The sequence below is a fragment of the Chiloscyllium punctatum genome, chromosome 45, assembly GCF_047496795.1.
Source record: "Chiloscyllium punctatum isolate Juve2018m chromosome 45, sChiPun1.3, whole genome shotgun sequence".
Classification (NCBI taxonomy): domain Eukaryota; kingdom Metazoa; phylum Chordata; class Chondrichthyes; order Orectolobiformes; family Hemiscylliidae; genus Chiloscyllium; species Chiloscyllium punctatum.
Window position 1 is genome coordinate 60,801,196 of NC_092783.1, and position 20,696 is coordinate 60,821,891.

Here is a 20,696-nt window from a genome sequence, read left to right on the forward strand (position 1 = left end):
ATTTGAATTCAATAAACACCTGGAATTAAATGTCTAATGATGACTGTGAATCCATTGCTGATTGTCATGTAAAAATCTATCTCGCTCACTAATGTCCTTTCGGGATGGAAACTACCATCCTTACCTGGTCTGGCCTAGATGCAACTCCACACCCACAACAACGTAATTGACTCCTCCTTTTCCCCATTTTGGTTCAGTTGGGAACGGGCAATAAACGCTGACCTAGCTAGTGATGCCCACATCCTGTCAATGAATTTTTTAAAAATTGGAGTTATTGTGTGCAATTTTGGGCACTGCACCTTGGGAGGGATGTGAAAGTATTAGAAAGAGTGCAGAAAAGGTTTATGAGCATGATCAACAGAAAAAAAAACAGAAATTGCTGGAAAGGCTCAGCAGATTCTATGAAGAGAAATCAGAGTTAATGTTTCATTTCCAGTGACCCTTATTGACATGATTCCAGGGATGAGAGATTACAGTTCCCAGGAATGATTGGGTTGTGTTGGATTGTGTTGGGATTTCTTTTGTTCTTTTGAAGAGAAGTCTTTTTTGGGGTGGGGGGAGGTTTTGATCGAATTTGCCTCAACCATTTTGGACCGAGACAGAGTAGTCAGGGAGAAACTATTCGTAGTCATAAAAAAATTAGGAACCAGAGAGCACAGTGTTATAATCAGATCTGTGTGAAGTTCCCTAATTTAGGAAAGTTCTAGATGGGCTATCCCAAATTGTTAACCTCCTGGGTAAGGAGGAATGATCCAACTCCCATTCTTTATTCAGCTGCCCCCTCAATTAGTCACAACAAGGTTAATGAGAAAGGATTCCTTCCCAACTGGATAGCCTTCTCCCAGATCCGAGTGAATTCATAATTTAAAAGGAGCTAATTTAACCAGGCTTTCTTGGGTTAGTGAAATAATGAGTTTTATTAGCTACTAAACTGGCAAAGAAATAATAACGCAACACACATGAATGGATTAGAATGAGAATCAATCCAAAAAGATAAATGTTAAAATAAGTAGGTTTCTCGCTGAGTCATTTGTGAAGTGTAGATAGTGGAGCATTGATAGTTAAGCAGTTGATTTTGGGTTTCTTGACTTTGTTGATCAGCTGAAATTCTTTTGCCTTGGTTCAAGGCTTTTAACATTCAGAGCAATAGAAGTCTTTACCTGCAATGCAGAGCAACTAGTTCTTAGCCTGTGTGACTTTCACAGCACATGTGTGTTCAAACATGGGCTAGTATACATGAGCATCTGGGCCCACAAGCACACACAGACCAGGGCTAGAATGTACTGTTAGCCCCTTTTTTCCATTAAGGGGAAAACACAAAGATGTCTCCCACCCAGCCTGCTGCCTTTTCTCCCATCATGTTCGCAGTCTGTGATTTAGGAGGCTACAGATCTGCTTGTCATGCATTTCTCCCTTTAAACCTTCCTCGATACTTTCAGGTGTGACAATCCAAGCTTCCTTTCCAGGCACCCACTGAATTTTGTTTCAGAGTTAGCTTTTGGTTACATCTCTTTTTTTAAAACTATACATGGTAATTAAGAGTTCAGTATGTCCCTAAATAATACAGGGTTATGATCCATCATCATGACAATAGATATTTCAATGTCATTTGCATATCTTTCACATATTGTGTAGCTAGGATCAGGAACACATTGCCTGGAAGTGTGGCAGAGGCAGGTTGAATCAAGGCATGCAAGAGGGTGGTTCGATGTTTCTGTTCAGATAGTCAATGTTCATGGTTACAGGGGAGAAACAGAAGATTGGCACCAGGTTATTATGCCTATTTGGAGAGCCAGTGTGAATATAATGGACCAAATGGCCTCTTTCGACACTGTAACAATTCTGTGATCCTGTGAAAACTGGGATTTGAACTTTTACATGAAACCTTCAGGCTCAGAGCCAAGTGTGCTACCAGCTGAATTATGGCTGGCACATTGACAAAGGTTGAAAAGATCATATTTGTCGTTATAAAATTGGATTATTTGTCTTCAGGAGAAACTATACAGTGAAATGCCAAATGTTTTCATCCCCTGGTGTTTGGAGGAATGCTCTGTGGACATTTCGAAAGATGTTGGGCAGGTTTCATTTCAGTTCTATTCCCAGCTGACTTGTCCAACCGGAGAATTACTTTGTCTATTTATTTGTATTCTAAGTTCGGGACCTCATGGGACTGAGCTTTAACTCAGCAAGCAGCTGTCTATTTTCACAGCACCCAGTCATACACATAATCTGTCAGTTGTATGATGATAATTTGTCATGGTCTTCAATGCCTGGATCATCTGGACATGTCAAGCAGCTAATTATGTTCCATAGCATAAACCTGAGAAACATTGATGTTATTCACCATTGGCCATATCTTCGGGTTTGGTTGTCATTCTCAAATTCCAGTAAAATATGTCCCTCCATAAGTTGAAATCAATTCACAAAGTTACAAGTAAGAAAAGCATTTTTTTTTTGGTAAATCAGTTCATCTAACGGCACCTGTAAAAGATTGGATCATTCTCCACATTTTGTGCTTCCCCCCACTCTCCTCACCCTTCAATTTACAGCCTTTTGTCACCCTATCTCTGGACCAAGTTCATGCTCTCCTCCACCCCTCTCAATCTTGTGAGAGTCTTTTTACTTTTCTATAACTTCCTCCAATTCTCACGACCTCCAGCATTGATATTCTCGTCTTCCTGCTGTTTCCTCAAAATATTTTCTCCGGGATGTCTCGAATCAGTCCAATTCTTCTCAGGATGTACTCTGCCCAGATGGTCTACCTTTTCCTAATTGCATCCAATTAATTGCTTTGTTCATTCACTCATTCATTATTTGTTACTTCTCGTCTTTTGATTCCACCCTAGGCAACTGTGTGTGGAGTTTGCACATTCTCCCCGTGTCTGTGTGGGTTTCCTCCAGATGCTCCGGTTTCCTCCCACAGTCCAAAGATGTGCAGGTCAGGTGAATTGGCCATGCTAAATTGTCCATAGTGTTAGGTGCATTAGTCAGAGGGAAAAGGGTCAGGGTAGGTTCATGTTCGGAGGGTCGGTGTGGACTTGTTGGGTCAAAGGGCCTGTTTCCACACTGTAGGGAATCTGATCTGATCTGATCTAATCTGATCTTTTCCTACTCACTCAAATTCACATTTCAAAGTCATTTACCAAATTGGTTTCTTTCTGTGTGAAAACACTGTCTGCAGATGCTGGAAACCAGATTCTGGATTAGTGGTGTTGAAAAAGCACAGCAGTTCAGGCAGCATCTGAGGAGCAGTAAAATCGACGTTTCGGGCAAAAGCCCTTCATCAGGAATACACACAGAGTGCCTGAAGGGTGGAGAGATAAATGAGAGATGGGTGGGGGTGGGGAGAAAGTAGCATAGAGTACAATAGGTGAGAGGGGGTGGGGATGGAGGTGATAAGTCAGGGAGGAGGGTGGGAGAAGGTAGCAAAGAGTACAGTGGGTGAATGAGGGTGGGGATGAAGGTGATAAGTCAGAGAGGAGGGTGGAGTAGATAGGTGGAAAGGAAGATAGGCAGGTAGGACAAGTCATGGGGACAGTGCTGAGCTGGAAGTTTGGAACTGGGGTGAGGTGGGAGCAGGGGAAATGAGGAAACTGGTGAAGTCCACATTGATGCCCTGGGGTTGAAGTGTTCCGAGGCAGAAGATAGGCGTTCTTCCTCCAGGCTTCAGGTGGTGAGGGAGCAGCGGTGAAGGAAGCCCAGGACCTCCATGTCCTTGGCAGAGTGGGAGGGGGAGTTGAAATGTTGGGCCACAGGGAGGTGTGGTTAATTGGTGCGGGTGTCTCAGAGATGTTCCCTAAAGCGCTCTGCGAGGAGGCGTCCAGTCTCCCCAATGTAGAGGAGACCGCATCGGGAGCAACGGATACAATAAATGATATTAGTGGATGTGCAAGTAAAACTTTGATGGATGTGGAAGGCTCCTTTAGGGCCTTGGATGGAGGTGAGGGAGGAGGTGTGGGCACAGGTTTTACAGTTCCTGTGGTGGCAGGGGAAGGTGCCAGGATGGGAGGGTGGGTTGTAGGGGGGCGTGGACCTGACCAGGTAGTCATGGAGGGAACGGTCTTTGCGGAAGGTGGAAAGGGGTGGGGAGGGAAATATATCCCTGGTGGTGGGGTCCATTTGGAGGTGGCGGAAATGTCGGCGGATGATTTGGTTTATGCGAAGGTTGGTAGGGTGGAAGGTGAGCACCAGGGGCGTTCTGTCCTTGTTACAGTTGGAGGGGTGGGGTCTGAGGACGGAGGCGCGGGATGTGGATGAGATGCATTGGAGGGCATCTTTAACCACGTGGGAAGGGAAATTGCGGTCTCTAAAGAAGGAGGCCATCTGATGCGTTCTGTGGTAGAACTGGTCCTTCTGGGAGCAGATACGGTGGAGGCGGAGGAATTGGGAATACGGGATAGCATTTTTGCAGGGTGGGAAGAGGTGTAATCCAGGTATCTGTGGGAGTAGGTGGGTTCTTCAGCTATCTAAGCTCTCCCCCTTGACCCTCCCCCATCTCGACCCTCTCTTTTCTGTCCACCTTTCTTTCTTTAAGCCCCATACCTAAAACATGTGGTTCTTTCTGCCAGTATATCCTTCTCTGGTTTTAGTGCCCATTCTTTGCTGACCCCTTTCCTGGGAAGCACCTTGGGGCTTTCCATGATTTCATATTTGCCATGTCAATGGAAAATGTTGCTCTTATCCATCATATTCCCGTGAATGTAATTCTAGTTGTGATCCATGAAGTCATTAAAAGCCTTCATTCGTTTTTGCTTTTTTTCAACCTAGTGTCTACTCTTTTGAAAGTACCAATATTTGGATTCCCACATGACAGCAGCCAGTAAAGCCCAGGGTTCCACATGGTAAGTAAAGCACTCAGAAATGCCGATGACAGGATGTGGTATCCCATCCATTCAAGCCTTTAAAACTGACACATCATAGCAGAGGCATTAGGATCAAGAGGAGGAGGACATTCAGCCCTTTGGGCCTGGTCTGCCATTCATTATGGCTGCTCTCACCTTCACTTTCCTTGTCTACACCTCAGATTCCTCAACTCCCTTGTCTATCAACAATGTATCAAACTCAGTCTTAAAGGCCGTGTCTCCGTTACCTTCAAAAGAAGTGAATTCCACACTCGAATGATCTGTTGGGAGAGAAAAATCTTATCTATTTACCTTAAATTATCTTCCCTAGTTTTAATCATGAGTGGAAACATTCTCCAGGTATCTACCCTATGCAGTTCCCTCCAGATCAGACTTGATTCAATAAGATTAATGATGTACAGTTTGTTTGAAATTTAAATTGGGAGGATTGTATTTGCAAATGATAAAATCTATGTCTATATCATTCTTGAGTAGTTTCACCTACACTCATGTCCCACTGTGAGAAAGTTATAAGTTCAAACCCATATCCAGAGACCTAAGCCTATAATGGAGGTTAAGATACCCAATGAGTGAGTCTCATTCTGTCATCTTTTAGATGTTAAAAAATCCAATCCATCACTGACTCAATCTGCACCCTCAGGGTGTGAGAAACCTCAAGTCAGTTATTGGAAGAAGGACAGGGAGTTTTCCTCAGTGTCCTGACCAACATTTATTGCTCACCAAATGACTAAAATAGTAGCTTATTCTGTCTATATTACTGGTCTGTGGGGACTTGCTGAGAGCAAACTGGTTGCCATTGTTACTACATTACACAGTATGTACACTGCAGAAGTGCTTAAGTTGTCTGCAAAATAGTTTGGGACATCCTGAGGTTGCCTTATATATATTTGCAACTTTAAAAGCAACCATTCAAAGATTTGCAGAGTTACATTGTACTTTGCTCAAAAACTGCATGAATCCATGTGAGACTCTGTTAACTCATTTTTCAGATTAGAATCAGTCTAAACATTATGGTACAGACAGGGAACACAGGGGGCTAACACCCTCAACACATTATCTGGACTGACACCAATTGTTAAAGTTAACCTGAAAATGTAACTTTTTAAAACGTTTTGTGATTTACAGATGAAAGAAGTGAAACTAACATGGTCATTCTAACAGTTGAGAGACTTATACATTGAAAATACCTTGATTGTTAATTTCAGTTACATCACACTATAAACTTTTGCTATAAATTCTGTGTCTTACAATTGTGTCCTTCACAATCACCTGATGAAGGAACACCGCTTCGAAAGCTAGTGCTTTCAATTGAAACCTGTTGGACTATAACCTGGTGTTGTGTGATTTTTAACTTTGTACACCCCAGTCCAACACCAGCATCTCCAAATCATTCAAAGATGGTCACCAACTTGTTCATTGTAAGAGCTATATGTTCAACAAATTCTGATGGGCGCTAGGACCCAGATGCAACAATTTAGTATCAGGTATTTAATCGCTTTAAGCCTTTATAGATCTCCTGAACTCTGTGTGTCTGTGTCTGTGAGTGCTGTGTGTAATTTTACTCCAGCAGGTGGGGGTGTGGTGCTTTTTCGTGCTGCAGCTCCAGTTCCAGCTTTGGTGTCAGTGAGTAAATCACCAGTCAATAGCCAGGAGTGCCAGTGTTCTTCCCTCGCACAGCACTGTTATTCACTCAATCCAGTGGGAGAGCGACAGAGACAGTCCCAGTCTGCCAGTGCTTCACTGTCCATCTGAATGAGGCGCTCCCAGTGTCAGCAACCAAGCAAACACAGAGGAAGAGAAGAAAAGAGAGAGAGAGAGAGAGAGAGAGGGGAAGAGAAAGAAAAAGGCATTCAGTTAAAAGCCACGCTCACTCGCCTCAGACCCGACTTTACAAAAGGGAAATTTACAGATTAATTTGAGGTGTCAGTGCGGAGAATGAAGATCCGACCACATCAGAAGATGAATTGAAAATGTTAAAATCCCCGAGGTATTTAAAGCACGACCATTGACCATCTGAAGACGTCGGGAAGAATTGTTTGTGCACAGACCTTGCTCATCTTCTTCAAGATTGTGAAGGTTTATTTTGTTAAATCACAATATCAGGGTGAATCAGATCTGAGGAGTCCAGGCAGCATTGGAAAATGTCCCACACCTCAGGGGAAGAAGGTGTGAAGCAGATTAATAGGAAAACCAGCAATGACGGAGCCTGCTCCAGACTTTACCTTGCCTTTATATTAATATTACTCACCTTGACACCACGAGTGGATTCTTCCTGGTGGTAAGTCCAATTCATTCAAAATCGTGAGAAAGATCTTTTGCACTTGGTTTGCTGACTGGTCTGAGGGATGGGGAATGTTTTCTTTCCCCAGGGTGGGCTCCTCAATACCAAAAGCATACAAGAGGCACTAGAATAAACTCACTCAGACGATGTCAAAACCGAAGTTAAAACTCCCAATAAATATTGAACAGGCTAGGAAACCTTGCTGTAGAAAATTTGAAGGCTGAGCATAATCCAGGTAGGGTTTTTAAAAAGTCATAACGTCATTCAATTGGGTAGATGTTTTTACTCATGGGTATGACCAGATCTGAAGCATTAATGATTATGAACCCAATAAGAAATTCAGGAGAAACCTCTTTACCTTGAGAGAATGGTGAGAATGTGGACCTTTTAAATTGCTAAGTGCGACTTACAGCAAAAATGTCTTTAAAGGGAAACTATGCAAACATAAGGGTAGTTTCTTCTGATAGGATTAAATAGGATGGAGTGGAATGTACAGCACCAGCACCATTGGGCTGAATGGCCTATTTCTGTGTGGCAAATTTGATGTGAGGTTTTGCACTGTCCCCAAATCCTGTTTGAACCCCTTTCCATCCCAATCTGGTCAGAACACTGCAGTCTCGGTAGACAGTGTTAACAAGTATATTGTGTGACTGGGATGATGGTGCCTTATCTGTCCTAATCCTCATGACATTTTTACTGACAGACATTGCTCTGTCACTTCAGAGTTAAAGGGTCATGGGTATGATCTGATTCCGGGGATTTGCCTTTCCGATGAGACTTTAAAACGAGACTCTTGTCTGCTGAGAGTGATCCATTTCAAAGAACAGCAGTTGGCTTATATTTATCCCTCAATCAACAAAACACAGTAACTCATCATGTTCACATTGCCATACCTATGCTGACTGCTGTGTTTCCAACATTACAACAATAACTACTTGGAACCAGACAACGACTACAGAGAAAGGCCATTGAGCCCATCATGCCTGCTCTCTGCAAGAGCAACTCAGCTGGTCCCCTTCACCCACCTTTTCCCTGTCAACTTGCAAACGTAATTCTCCAAAGGTGCTCATGTAATTCTGTTTTGACTGTCACGATTTAATCTGCCTCCACCACACTTTCAGATCCTAATAATGCACTGCGTAACAATGTGTTTCCTTTTGTCTCCATTGCTGCTTTTGCCAGAGCCCACAGTTTCCAGTTCCCGATCCTTCATCTGTCACAAACTGTTTCTTCCTATCTAACCTGTCCAGGTCCCTCATGATCTTGAGCAAGTCTATCAAATCTCCTCTTAACCTTCCCTTTTCCAAAAAGAACAACAGCCCTAGCCTTTCCAATCTATCCACTTCATTGATGTTCCTCATCCCTGGAGCCATTGTCGTGAATCTATACTGCGTTGTCTCCATACCTTTCACAAGCTTCTTAAAAGGTGTTGCCCAGTGCCTCAGTTACTCTTCAATACGGATTGTCATAACTTCCTTGCTTTTATACTCCACACGCCTGTTTATAATGACTATAGTCCCTTATGCTTTATTGACCATTTTGTCACCTTGGCCAACAACCTTCAATGGTTTGAGCATGTATATCTGCCCCAGCATCCTTTCCTGAGTTTTAACCTTCAGTTTGCATTGCCCATCCTCGTTCTTCCTACCCGAATGAAACACTTCACACTTCTATGCGTTCAATTCCATCTGCATCTTCTCTACCTGTTTCACCAACTCCCTCCCCAAAGCTTGTAACTACCTTCACTGCTCTTCCATGTTCTCTGTCGTCCACAACTCGAGAGACTTTGCCCAATACACCCAAGTTCACTAATACATACCAAAAGTAAAGCAGTTCTAGTAAACCCCTCCCCCACCCACCTTATTCCCCCCACCCAACTGAGGAATCCCACTTTATACCTTCCTGTAGTCTGAAGAACTGCTTGTTCACCAAATGACAGACAACAGCCTCATTGCCATGCTTTGATCATCCCTGTTAGTCCATGAACTTTAACCTTACTGATAAGCCTTTGTGTGGCACTTTATCAAGTGTCTTTCAGAAGTCCATGTCCACCACCTCAACTGATTATTCTCACCAAACCTCTTTGCAATGTCAAAAAAAACTCATGCAATTTGTGTTAAACCCCACTTGCCTGATCAAATCCTTGCTTCTCATCTTTAGTAAATGTATATTTGTCAAAGTGACTGTTAATTTTATTCAGAATTATTAATTTTAAAGGTTTTCTTGACCTCTGCAGTTTTCACTCCAGCAATATCCTTGGATGAATCATCCTCTGTTTCTGGTTAACTTTTCAACTTTAAGTGCAACCAGCCTAACACCTTTTTCACAATTTGAGTCCAGCCAGTACCTTATCACCTCTTTCACCTTACATTTATGAACATCGTCTTCCTTGCTAAAGACTGGTGCTAAGTATTCACTTAGTACCTCAGCCATGTGTTAAGTGGATCTTATCCAGGCAGTGAATTAAGCCAACAAGCTTCTCCTTAGAATATAGAATCTAAGGACATAAGAACCAGGAGCAGGAGTGGGCCGTCTGGCCCCTCGAGCCTGTTCCCCCATTCAATAAGGCCATGGCTGATCTTTTTGTGGCCTCAGCTCCACTTACCCGCCCTCTCACCATAACCCTTAATCCCTTTACTGTTCAAAAAATGATCTATCTTAGCTTTAAATGCATTCAGTGAGAAAGCTTCAGCTACTTCACTGGGCAGGGAATTCTAAAGATTCACAACCCTCTGGGTGATGCAGTTCCTTCCCAAGTCAGTCCTAAATCTGCTCCCCCTAATTTTGAGGCTATGCCCTCATGTCCTACTTTCACCTGCCAGTGGAAACATCCTTTCTGCTTCTATCTTATCGCTTCCCTTCATAATTTTATATGTTTCTATAAGATCTCCCCTCATTCTTCTAAATTTCAATGAGTATAAGCCCAGTCTATTCAATCTCTCCTCATAAGCCAACTCCCTCAACTTCAGAATCAATCTAGTGAACCTCCTCTGCGCCCCAACCTATGCCAGTACATCCTTTCTCAAGTAAGGAGACCAAAACTGCAGTAGACCAAAACTTGACAGCAATTTTAGTTTCTTGTGCAGTCCCACAGACCTGCTGCCCATAGTTGTACCCTGTTTATTCTCTTTTGAACGGCTAATTAATTTTAAAGTTCCCTGTTTAGGTATTTTCTAAACAGCCTGCTCAGAGATGTTATGACACACCTCTAGAGTTGATGGGATTTGAACCCAGGCCAGCTGATCCTGAGGTAAGGATGCTACTACAGCACTAGAAGAGTCCTAGCTCTTTGCTTTTATTTTGTTTTTAACTAGCAATGAGTAAAAGCACCCAAAGTGTGTCTAACTGAGTATTTACAAACAAAGTTTGTTATGGTCAGTTCAAACCATCAAAGGTAAAAGGGGGATGTTAGAAAGGGATTAAATTAAATTGGATTTGGAGGAGGTGATAAAGCACTGTATCCCCCATGGTGCCCACCTGTCTCTATAGAGTGAGACAGAAAAAAGACACTGTTGTGAATAGACTTTATGATGTATATTTTTTCCACCACCAGGACAACACCTGCATGGCCAATTCTATATTAACAAGCAGGCCCTGTTAAGGGCAATGCTGACATCAAAAATGTGAGGTGGGGGATACGGGGTGAGAAGAAGGGAACTAAATTAAAATGGATATGGAAGGAAAGATAAAACACTCTATCCCCCGCAGTGCCTACCTCTCTCCAAAGGCAATGAGAGAACTGAGATGAGGAATCATCTAGACTGGAAATGTTAGCTTGCTCTCTGCTCTCTGCTTTCTCTCACACTCTCTCTCACACTCTCTCTCACACTCTCTCTCACACTCTCTCTCACACTCTCCAGGGATGCTGTGCGACCCACTGTGATCTCTCCAGCATTTGTTGTTTTCAGTTATTGAGTTTGTTGATGAGCACCACTATCTCCCTTTTATTATGAACTCAAAACAATTAATTAATTAACACTCATTACCTGTTTATCCTTCACCTTAACTAATGAGTGACATGATGTTAACACAATGCTCCCTGCCTCTATGCATTAATCCTCCTTTTTGTACCTGATTAGCCCCACTTCTCCTTTTACAAACCTGTCGTTATTTCAGTGTCTTAGGAAGATTTTGGATTCTCTTTTATGTTTGCTACCAGTCTTTCCTCATACTCTCTCTAAGCTTCTTTTCTTTCTCTTTACACTACTCAATTTTCTATCTTCAAACTGGTTCCCAATTGTATTCTACTGACATTTGAACATCTCTTCCATCATCTATGGAGTGTATCCCTAATGTACCTATACCATCTCCTCTTTGAAAGCAACCCAAAGTTCCATTACATGTTTTGTCTGTCAGTCTTTGATGTCATTATCGGGACTGGATCTGTTCTCAACACATTGAAATTGGCCATCTCCCAATGATATACATAAGGACTAGGAGCAGGGGTAGGCCATCTGGCCCATTGAGCCGGCTCCGCCATTCAATAAGATCATGGCTGATCTTTTCATGGACTCAGCTCCACTCACCCACCCTTTCACCATAACCCTTAATTCCTTTACTAGTCAAAAAAATTATCTATTTTAGGTTGAAAGCATTTACCGAAGAAACCTTAACTAATTCACTAGGGAGGGAATTACATAGATTCACAACCCTCTGGGTGAAGTCGTTCTTCATCAATTCAGTCCTAAATCTGCTCCCCCTATTTTGGAGGCTATGCCCTCTTGTCCCAGTTTCACCTGCCAATTGAAGCATCCTCTCTACGTATATCTTATCTATTCCCTTCATAATTTTCTATGTTTCTATATGGTCCCCTCTCATTCTTCTAAATTTCAATGAATATAATCCCGGTCTATTCAGTCTCTCCTCATAAGCCAACCCGCCCTCAACCCTGGAATCAATCTAGTGAACCTCCTCTGCTCTCCACCCCCCCCACCCCCCCCATCCAGTGCCAGTACATCCTTTCTCAAGCAAGGAAACCAAAACTGCACGCAATACTCCAGGTGTGGCCTCACCTGCACTCTATACAGCTGCAACATAACCTTCCTGCTTTTAATCTCAATCCCTTTAACAATGACGGACAAAATTCCATTTGCCTTCTTAATTACTTGTTGTACCTGCAGACCAACCTACTGTGATTCATGCACAAGGACACCCAGGTCCCTCTGCAAATCAGCTTCCTGCAACTTTTTACCATTCAAATAATAGTCCTTTTACTGTTATTCCTATCAAAATGGATGACTTCATATTTATTAACATTGTATTCCACATGCCAGACCTTTGTCCACTCACTTAAACGATCTATGTCCCTTTGCAAAGTTTCACAGTCCTCTGCACACTTTACTCTGCCACTCATCTTAGTGTGATTTGCAAACTTTGACACACTACACATGGTCCCCAACTCTAAACCATCTGTGTAAATTGTGAATAATTGCATTCCCAACACTGATCCCTGAGGCACACCACTAGTCACTGATTGCCAAACAGAAAAGCACTCATGTATCCCCACTCTTTGCTTCCTGTTAGTTAATCAATCCTCTATCCATGCTAAAACATTGCCTGTAACATCTTGCAGCTTTAACTTATGCAACAACCTTTTGTGTGGCACCTTGTCGAATACCTTTATTACCTTTATTCTGAATTGCTCCTTGTCCTTTCCCATTTTCAGCCCAAACCTTATAAACCATAACTTTTCCCTATGTGTGCCCTGACTGACACTTGATCCACTTGACTCACCTTATTCCCTGGAATCAGATCCAACACCTATTCCTCATTCAGCCAAAAACATACTGATCTAGAAAATTCCACTGATTGTATTTCAGGAATTCTTCTCCCCCTCTCTACTCCTTACAATTTTCCTATGTCAGTCAATAAGAGAATAATTAAAGCCCTCCACTATAAATAATCTATAGTTCTTACATCTCTCTGTAATTTGATTGCAAATTTGAATCTCTTTATCATTGATAGCTGATAGAATAGTCCCAATCGTATAATGGTACCTGTGTTGAACTAAATAGATTCTGTCCTTGACCACCCCGCCCCCCCCCGCCCAAATTCCCAGTGTCATTATGTGTATGCAAAATTATAATGTTCTCCTTTAGTAATACAACAATCCCTATTCTGTTCTGTCCTTTCATTCTGTATCTTTCCTCAACACATTACATCCAAGAATATTTGTGCTAGCTTTATTGAGCAATGTCATAGAATCCCTACAGTATGGAAGCAGGCCATTCAGCCCATTAAATCCACACCAACCCTTCAAAAAGCATCCCACCCACCCCTCAATTGTCACTCTCTACACATTCTCATAGTAAACCTACCATGACCTGTTACATTCCCTCTCTGACTCCTCCTAGCAAGAAATTATTTCCCACTCTAATGTTTTCCATTTCTCTCAATATTCTTTTCACCAGGCTTTGCCTTGTTAATATTACGACCTGATTCCTCACACCACAGCCAAATTGAACTAAACCTTCCCAGGAGCACTACCAAATCGCCCAAGCAAAATTATTGGTCACAGTTCTGTTCAGGTGCAACCATTCCCTCTGTACAGTTCTCGTTTTCCCAAAACTGGTCCCAGTGTCCCAGGAATCTGTTTCCTTCCCTCCTTGCACCGTTTTTGCAATCATGCATTTATTTGCTGTACACTCCTACACTATTACAAACCTGGACCAGACTCCAAATTTATGTTACGATCTGGCTAGGAACCAGTAATTTGTTTTTTAAAGTTTACAAGATGTGGTTTGCTGGAGACTTATGAAAGAAAATAAAATCACAAGATTCCATGGTTTTGAACAACAGCGATAAAATTTACTGTAAAACATCAGAGCAGTAATATACTCTACAATATGTGTACAACTTCTTTCTGATAATGATGGCATGGTGGGTCATCAAATCTCATTAACTTTCATGAGGGATCACAATTCTGCACTTTTATTGATCTGGCCTTGAAACTCTTTCTGAAGAGCTGCTTCAACATAGACTGCCTCTAATTCCACTTCCGTTCTGATCAATTACCCACTTTTCCCAGGTCAATGCTCTCCTGGACTCTGAAACTGCCCCCTTGCACCCCTTACAAACGTAACACCAGCTCTTCCCTGAGTCAGTACTACCCCTGGAGTTTTCCTGAGCTCCAACCTTGCCCAGTTGCTTCAAGCAAATAAAGTTTGTGAGTATTTAAACCCCAGTCTGTCGGCTGCACTGAAATATTAACACCCGCAATCTTCTTCCAAGCCCCTCGTGGTGTTCTCCAATATAGAGCCAGTGACATTCACATATCCCCAGGATGTCTGGACGCGGGAGTTCCTGACTCCAACACTAAGCTACTTCCTAATTTCTAAAACTTCTTCCTGAGTTGTAACTGTACAGAGCCGGTCTTGTTATTGACAGCTCACTGAATCCCATCTACAGAATCTATGTTGTTCAGTTGCCAACCCAGCACTGAAGCACTGCCTCATGGATGCTGCTCTGTCCCTATCTGTCTCTTTAACTATAACCTTTGAACTCCACTTCAGTTACCCCAAACTATCTAAGTTGCCTATTTAAAATCTTGCAGTTAGCCCCAGTCCTGAGGCTAGGCTGAACGTTGCCACCTGACAACTCTTAGAACTGGCTGTTCCATAAATGCTACAGGTTATAGATTGATGGTTTGCTCAGTACAAAATAAAAACACTCTACAAATAATCAATATCATCACAACAGTCAGTAGTTTGTGGTACTGGGAGTAATCCACAGATTACTGACTTTAATGCTCTGTTTGCTACTTTCTTCTGTAATTCCTTAAATCCTTCCAGTAGCCTGTCAATCCTCTTTTTATTAATGAACATGGATCATAATTACATTCCCTTAGAATACACTGCAACCACTCAATGACATTCTTCAGAAGCATCTCATTGGCTATGAAACGCTTTAGGATATACTGGATTACTTTAAGTCGCTAGAGAAATGTAAATACATTCTTTAATTGTTGTAATGTTCAGCTCTGCTGACTATGTCAACTGCCTTCACTGCTGACAGGCTGTGGTGGGTTGCTTCTGGATGTTTCTTGATGCCCCTTATGATTTTGTAAACCTCTATAAGGTCACCCCTCAGCCTCCGATGCTCCAGGGAAAACAGCCCCAGCCTGTTCAGCTTCTTCCTGTAGCTCAAATCCTCCAACCCTGGCAACATCCTTGTAAATCTTTTCTGAACCCTTTCAAGTTTCACAACATCTTTCCAATAGGAAGGAGAATGGAATTCCATGCAATATTCCAACAGTGGCCTACTTATTCATTTTCAAAGCAACATTTCAATTTGAATTTTGATCATTTAAATTTGCAGGCTCCATTTCTATCACAACCTCTTTTAACCAGGTTAATTTGATTTGATATCATTTGGTTGAACGTGATTTAATTGATTTTAAAAGAGCTAGAAGCCACAGCACATAAGATGAGATTAGATTAGATTAGATTACTTACAATGTGGAAACAGGCCCTTCGGCCCAACAAGTCCACACCGCCCCGCCGAAGCGTAACCCACCCATACCCCTTACCTAACACTACGGGCAATTTAGCATGGCCAATTCACCTGACCTGCACATCTTTGGACTGTGGGAGGAAACCGGAGCACCCGGAGGAAACCCACGCAGACACGGGGAGAACGTGCAAACTCCACACAGTCAGTCGCCTGAGGCGGGAATTGAACCCGGGTCTCCGGCGCTGCGAGGCAGCAGTGCTAACCACTGTGCCACCGTGCCGCCCACAAAGGTTCAACCTGAGAAGGCCCACACTACAGAAATGACACCACATCAGCTTCATTGTGATCATAACAGAATGTGTGTGTGAGAGAATGTGTGTGTGTGTGTGTGAGAATGTGTGTGTGTGAGAATGTGTGTGTGTGTGAGAATGTGTGTGTGTGTGAGAATGTGTGTGTGTGTGTGTGTGTGTGAGAGAATGTGTGTGTGAGTGTGTGAGAGAATGTGTGTGTGAGTGTGTGAGAGAATGTGTGTGTGTGAGAATGTGTGTGTGTGTGAGAGTGTGTGTGTGAGAATGTGTGTGTGTGTGAGAATGTGTGTGTGTGTGAGAATGTGTGTGTGTGTGAGAATGTGTGTGTGTGTGAGAATGTGTGTGTGTGTGTGTGAGAATGTGTGTGTGTGTGTGTGTGTGAGAGAGAATGTGTGTGTGTGTGTGTGAGAGAGAATGTGTGTGTGTGTGAGAGAATGTGTGTGTGTGTGTGAGAATGTGTGTGTGTGAGAATGTGTGTGTGAGAGAATGTGTGTGTGTGTGTGTGTGAGAGAATGTGTGTGTGTGTGTGAGAGAATGTGTGTGTGTGTGTGTGAGAATGTGTGTGTGTGTGAGAGAATGTGTGTGTGTAGCTGTGTTTGTGAGAATGTGTCTGTGTAGCTGTGTGTGTGAGAATGTGTGTGTCTGTGTGTGAGAATGTGTGTGTAGCTGTGTGTGTGTAGCTGTGTGTGTGTAGCTGTGTGTGTAGCTGTGTGTGAGAATATGTATGTGTGTGTGTGTGTCTTGTGTGTAGCTGTGTGTGTGAGAATGTGTGTGTGTGAGTGTGTGTGTGTATGTCTCTGTGTGTGTAGCTGTGTGCGTGTGAGAATGTGTGTACGTGCCCTTGTGTGTAGTTGTGCGTGTGAGATTGTGTGCGTGTCTGTGTGTGCAGCTGTGTGCATGTGAGTATATGTGTCTGTCTGTGTAGCTGTGTGCGTGTGTACGTGTCCTTGTGTGTAGTTATGTGTATGTGAGAATATGCGTATGTGTCTGTATACATGCTAATGATATACGGACATGTCCACATTCTATGGTGGAAAGTCATTCTATATTTTGGGTTGACTATAATTTTCATGTTTGCCATTCATTAGAATCATTTTGTGTTTAAGATTCAATGTTCTTTAATTGGTGTTTCATATATCTATTCGTAATGAGAAGATCATTAGATATCTTCTGTTAGGGGAGTTTTACACGTGCAGTGTTTGGTGTAGTCCCTGCTTTGGATTTCCTTTTGACAAAGTTTCCAGGAAAACAGTTTAGAGAATGGAGGATACTTCTAATTGATGATGTTTATGACAAAATGGATTTGGACTGGTCTGAAAAGGATTGGGAGTGTATGTTAAGGCCAGACACTGACACTGATATCCAGGGTCCTCAATGAGTTTGGTACCTTCTTCCCAGATCTCCCAACAAACATTCCCAACATGGGGAGCCACATTGTCCAAACTTGCTGACAACAAACTTTTCAGGAATCTAGTGCAAAAGGAATGGGAGAGGAAGCTGGTTCATGTTGTAGGTCAATCCTCACCAGCCCTGCACCCCACGACAATCATTCAGGGTGGCATGATGGCTCAGTGGTTAACACTGCTGCCTCACAGCACCAGGGTCCCAGGTTCGATCCCAGCCTCGGGGGACTGTCTGTATGGAGTTTGCACATTCTCCCTGTGTGTGTGTGGGTTTCCTCCTACATTCCAAAGATATACAGGTCAAGTGAATTGACCATGCTAAATTGTTGCTAGGTGCATTAGTCAGAGGGGGGGTTGGGTTACTCTTCAGAGGGTCGGTGTGGACTTGTTGGGCCAAAGGGCATGTTTCCATACTATAGGGAATCTAATTCAGAGAGGACCAGGAACTAAGCCCCTGCTTGCTAAAGGCACATACAGAGGCAAAATGACCCTTCAGTTAACAGTGAGGTTTGAGTTATCAGGACAATCTTCAAAAATAGAAATTCAAGGGGAACATCAATATTTATACTGCATATTGGGAGATACCTGGGTAAATGTTGCTTTCCCTCTGAATTGGTATTCTTGCAAAATGTCCTGATGAGTGCAAACAAAAAGCTTCATAAAGTGCGTTTTTTCTGAAATATTCAAGTTCTGTAGTGGCTAATAATGAAATTATTACAACACAGAAGGTGACCATTCAGCCCATCAGCCTGTGCCAGCTCTCTGCAAGAGCAGGTTAGTTCATTCTCCATCTCAGATCCTTCCCTGCAGTCCTGCAAGTATCCATCTATTTCCCTACTGACAGCCATGATTAAATCTGCCTCCACCAGTCTCAGACTGTGCATTCCTCTGGATCCTAACCATTCTTTCATAAACATGTCACTTCTGGATCTTTTGCCAGTCCTCTTGACTCTGAGTTCGCTGGTTCTCAAACCTTCCGCCAATGGGAACAGCTTTCCTCCAATTACCCTGTTCAGGTTCCTCATGAATTAAAATGTCCTCTTAATCCCTTCTCAAAGGAAAACAACCCCAGCTTCTCCAACCTAACACATAACTGATACTGGGCAGAATGTTTGACTGTGATTGGCATTTATTTATATCGTACAAATTACACCCCCCCCCCCCCCCCATACATTTAAGAGAGGGGATCTGATAAACTTCTCTATATGGTGGCAATGTCACTGGATTTAGTAATCCAGAACTCAGAGGTGGCACGGTGGCTCTGTATTTAGCACTGCTGCCTCACAGTGCCAGGGACCAGGGTTTGATTCCACCCTTGGGTGACTGTCTGTGTGGAGTTTTTAAATTCTCCCCGTGTCTGGTTGGGTTTCCTCCGGCTGCTCCGGTTTCCTCCCACAGTCCAAAGATGTATAGGTTAGGGTGGATTGGCCATGGGAAATTGCCCATGTGTACAGGCTAGGTGTATTAGCCAGGGGAAGGCAGGGGATAGGGTGGGGGAGGGGGTGTGGGTCTGGGTAGGAGGCTCTTTGGAGGGTCAGTGTGGACTCGATGGGCCAAATGGCCTGCTTCCACAATGTAGGGATTCTATGATTCTGTGAACTCCACACTAATGTTCTGAAGGCAAGGTTTTAAATTCAAAGCAGCAGATGAAAATCTGGTTTAAAAAGGCTATTTTAATTTTGACCATCATCATCAAAGCCGATCAGGATCACTCGCGTGCTTTAGGGAAGGAAATCTGCCATCCTTACCTGGTCTGACCTACATGTGACTCTAGGCCCAGAGCAATGCAGTTCACTCTTAGCTGCCCTCTGCAATGGCCAAGGAAGTCACTCAGCTAAAGGGCCAATTAGGGATGGGCCTCAAATCCTGTCCTGGTCAGCGGTGCCCACATTCCCTGAAAATGAATGCATGAAAAATGTGGGATGTTCTTGTTGAGGTGTTCTGATCTAACAGCGATGATCTCTCTTGCAGGTACATCGGAGCTCTGGGAGCACGGGTGATCTGTGACAATATCCCAGGCCTGGTCAACAAACAGCGACAGTTGTGTCAAAAGCACCCAGACATCATGCAGTCCATTGGTGAGGGAGCCAAGGAGTGGATCCATGAATGTCAGCACCAATTCCGACACCACAGGTGGAACTGTAGCACCCTAGCCAGAGACCACACTGTATTTGGCAAAGTAATGTTGCGTAGTAAGTTGTTGTTTTACCTTTCATAAATTTTTCTGTTTAAAATGATAAGAAAGCAATCCTGGCAAAGTGGGTGTTATCTGGAGCAAGAAGGGGAACATGCTGAAGTTAAATTGTCCCCCCAGTTTAACGAAAACCCCACAGGATTCACAGCTTCATTCAGTGAATGAAGGTGAAGCATTCAAATGGAAATTATCATTTGTAATATAAATAATAACTGGGTGTTCCCAAACTTCCAGGATTGCCAGATATAAAAAAAAGTCACTAAAAACATTATTTTTTCTTTTAATTTTCATTGATTTTTTTAACTTATAATCATAAATGTTACTGGAGGTGAAAAATCAAGAATCAGCTGATTGGATAATGAAGAAGCTGACTATTCCAATATTGTAGGTAGGTAGGATGTCATGTGAAACTCCGGAAATATATTTCCAACTAAAGTTGGCAACCCTTACAGCAAATATCAACTCATTTCCAAACAGAAGTTGAATCAATTCCATTGGAATGTCTGAGTATTATTTTTGGATTACTTCAAATAATTTACGGTCTGAATAAAAGTCTGAATGGGTAGTGCTGGTTCAGACGTGAGCAATGTAGGATCTTAGACATATAGGCCATATAATAATTTGTGAGGATGGAAACTGAGTCTTGGTTTAAAAAAAGACACACTTTAGACAAAGCTTTTCATCATGACAACTTACAAGAATATCAGCATTCATGTTGTATGAGAGGATAGTGCTGAGTTGGCTAGTAGACTCTGATTGATAGAGACATTGCCATGGAGAATGCATTGGTTAATGATGACTGACTGTTAACTATTAAGCTGGGCTTAAATTTTAAAGAAACTCATTGTGGATTATGAATGGTCAAGGCTTTGCCCTAAACCAGAGAATGGCTGTCACCTATTCTGTTGGCTTACAAATTTCTTCTTAGTCTTAGCCTCTTGAGGGAAAACTGCCTCAAATTCTCCGACCTTTTCTAATAAGATAAGTTTCTCAGCCTTAAACGTCTTCTGCGCTCTCACCAATGCACTTTCATCTTCCTAAAGCATGGCACAATACTCCAGCTGGTTTCTAACCAATCTCCTACAAAGGTTCCTGATTACTTTCCTTCTCTTGTACTCATTGCCCCTTTTAATGAAGATTGTCTGCTTTATCAATTGTTCTCTCTATCCGACCTGCCATCTTTAATGACATATGGAT

At 42.7% G+C, this 20,696-nt stretch overlaps 1 protein-coding gene across 1 annotated transcript in view; it reads left to right on the top strand.

Annotated features, from left to right (window-relative positions):
* The first annotated feature begins 6,468 nt into the window (after positions 1-6,468).
* wnt2bb (wingless-type MMTV integration site family, member 2Bb) overlaps positions 6,469-20,696 on the top strand; it is a 54,566-nt gene continuing 40,338 nt past the window's right edge. The window contains exons 1-2 of the mRNA XM_072563894.1: positions 6,469-7,140; positions 19,277-19,497. Of these exons, the coding sequence (XP_072419995.1) occupies positions 7,004-7,140; positions 19,277-19,497 (358 nt within the window). The 5' untranslated portion in view covers positions 6,469-7,003. The remainder of the gene's footprint in view (positions 7,141-19,276; positions 19,498-20,696) is intronic.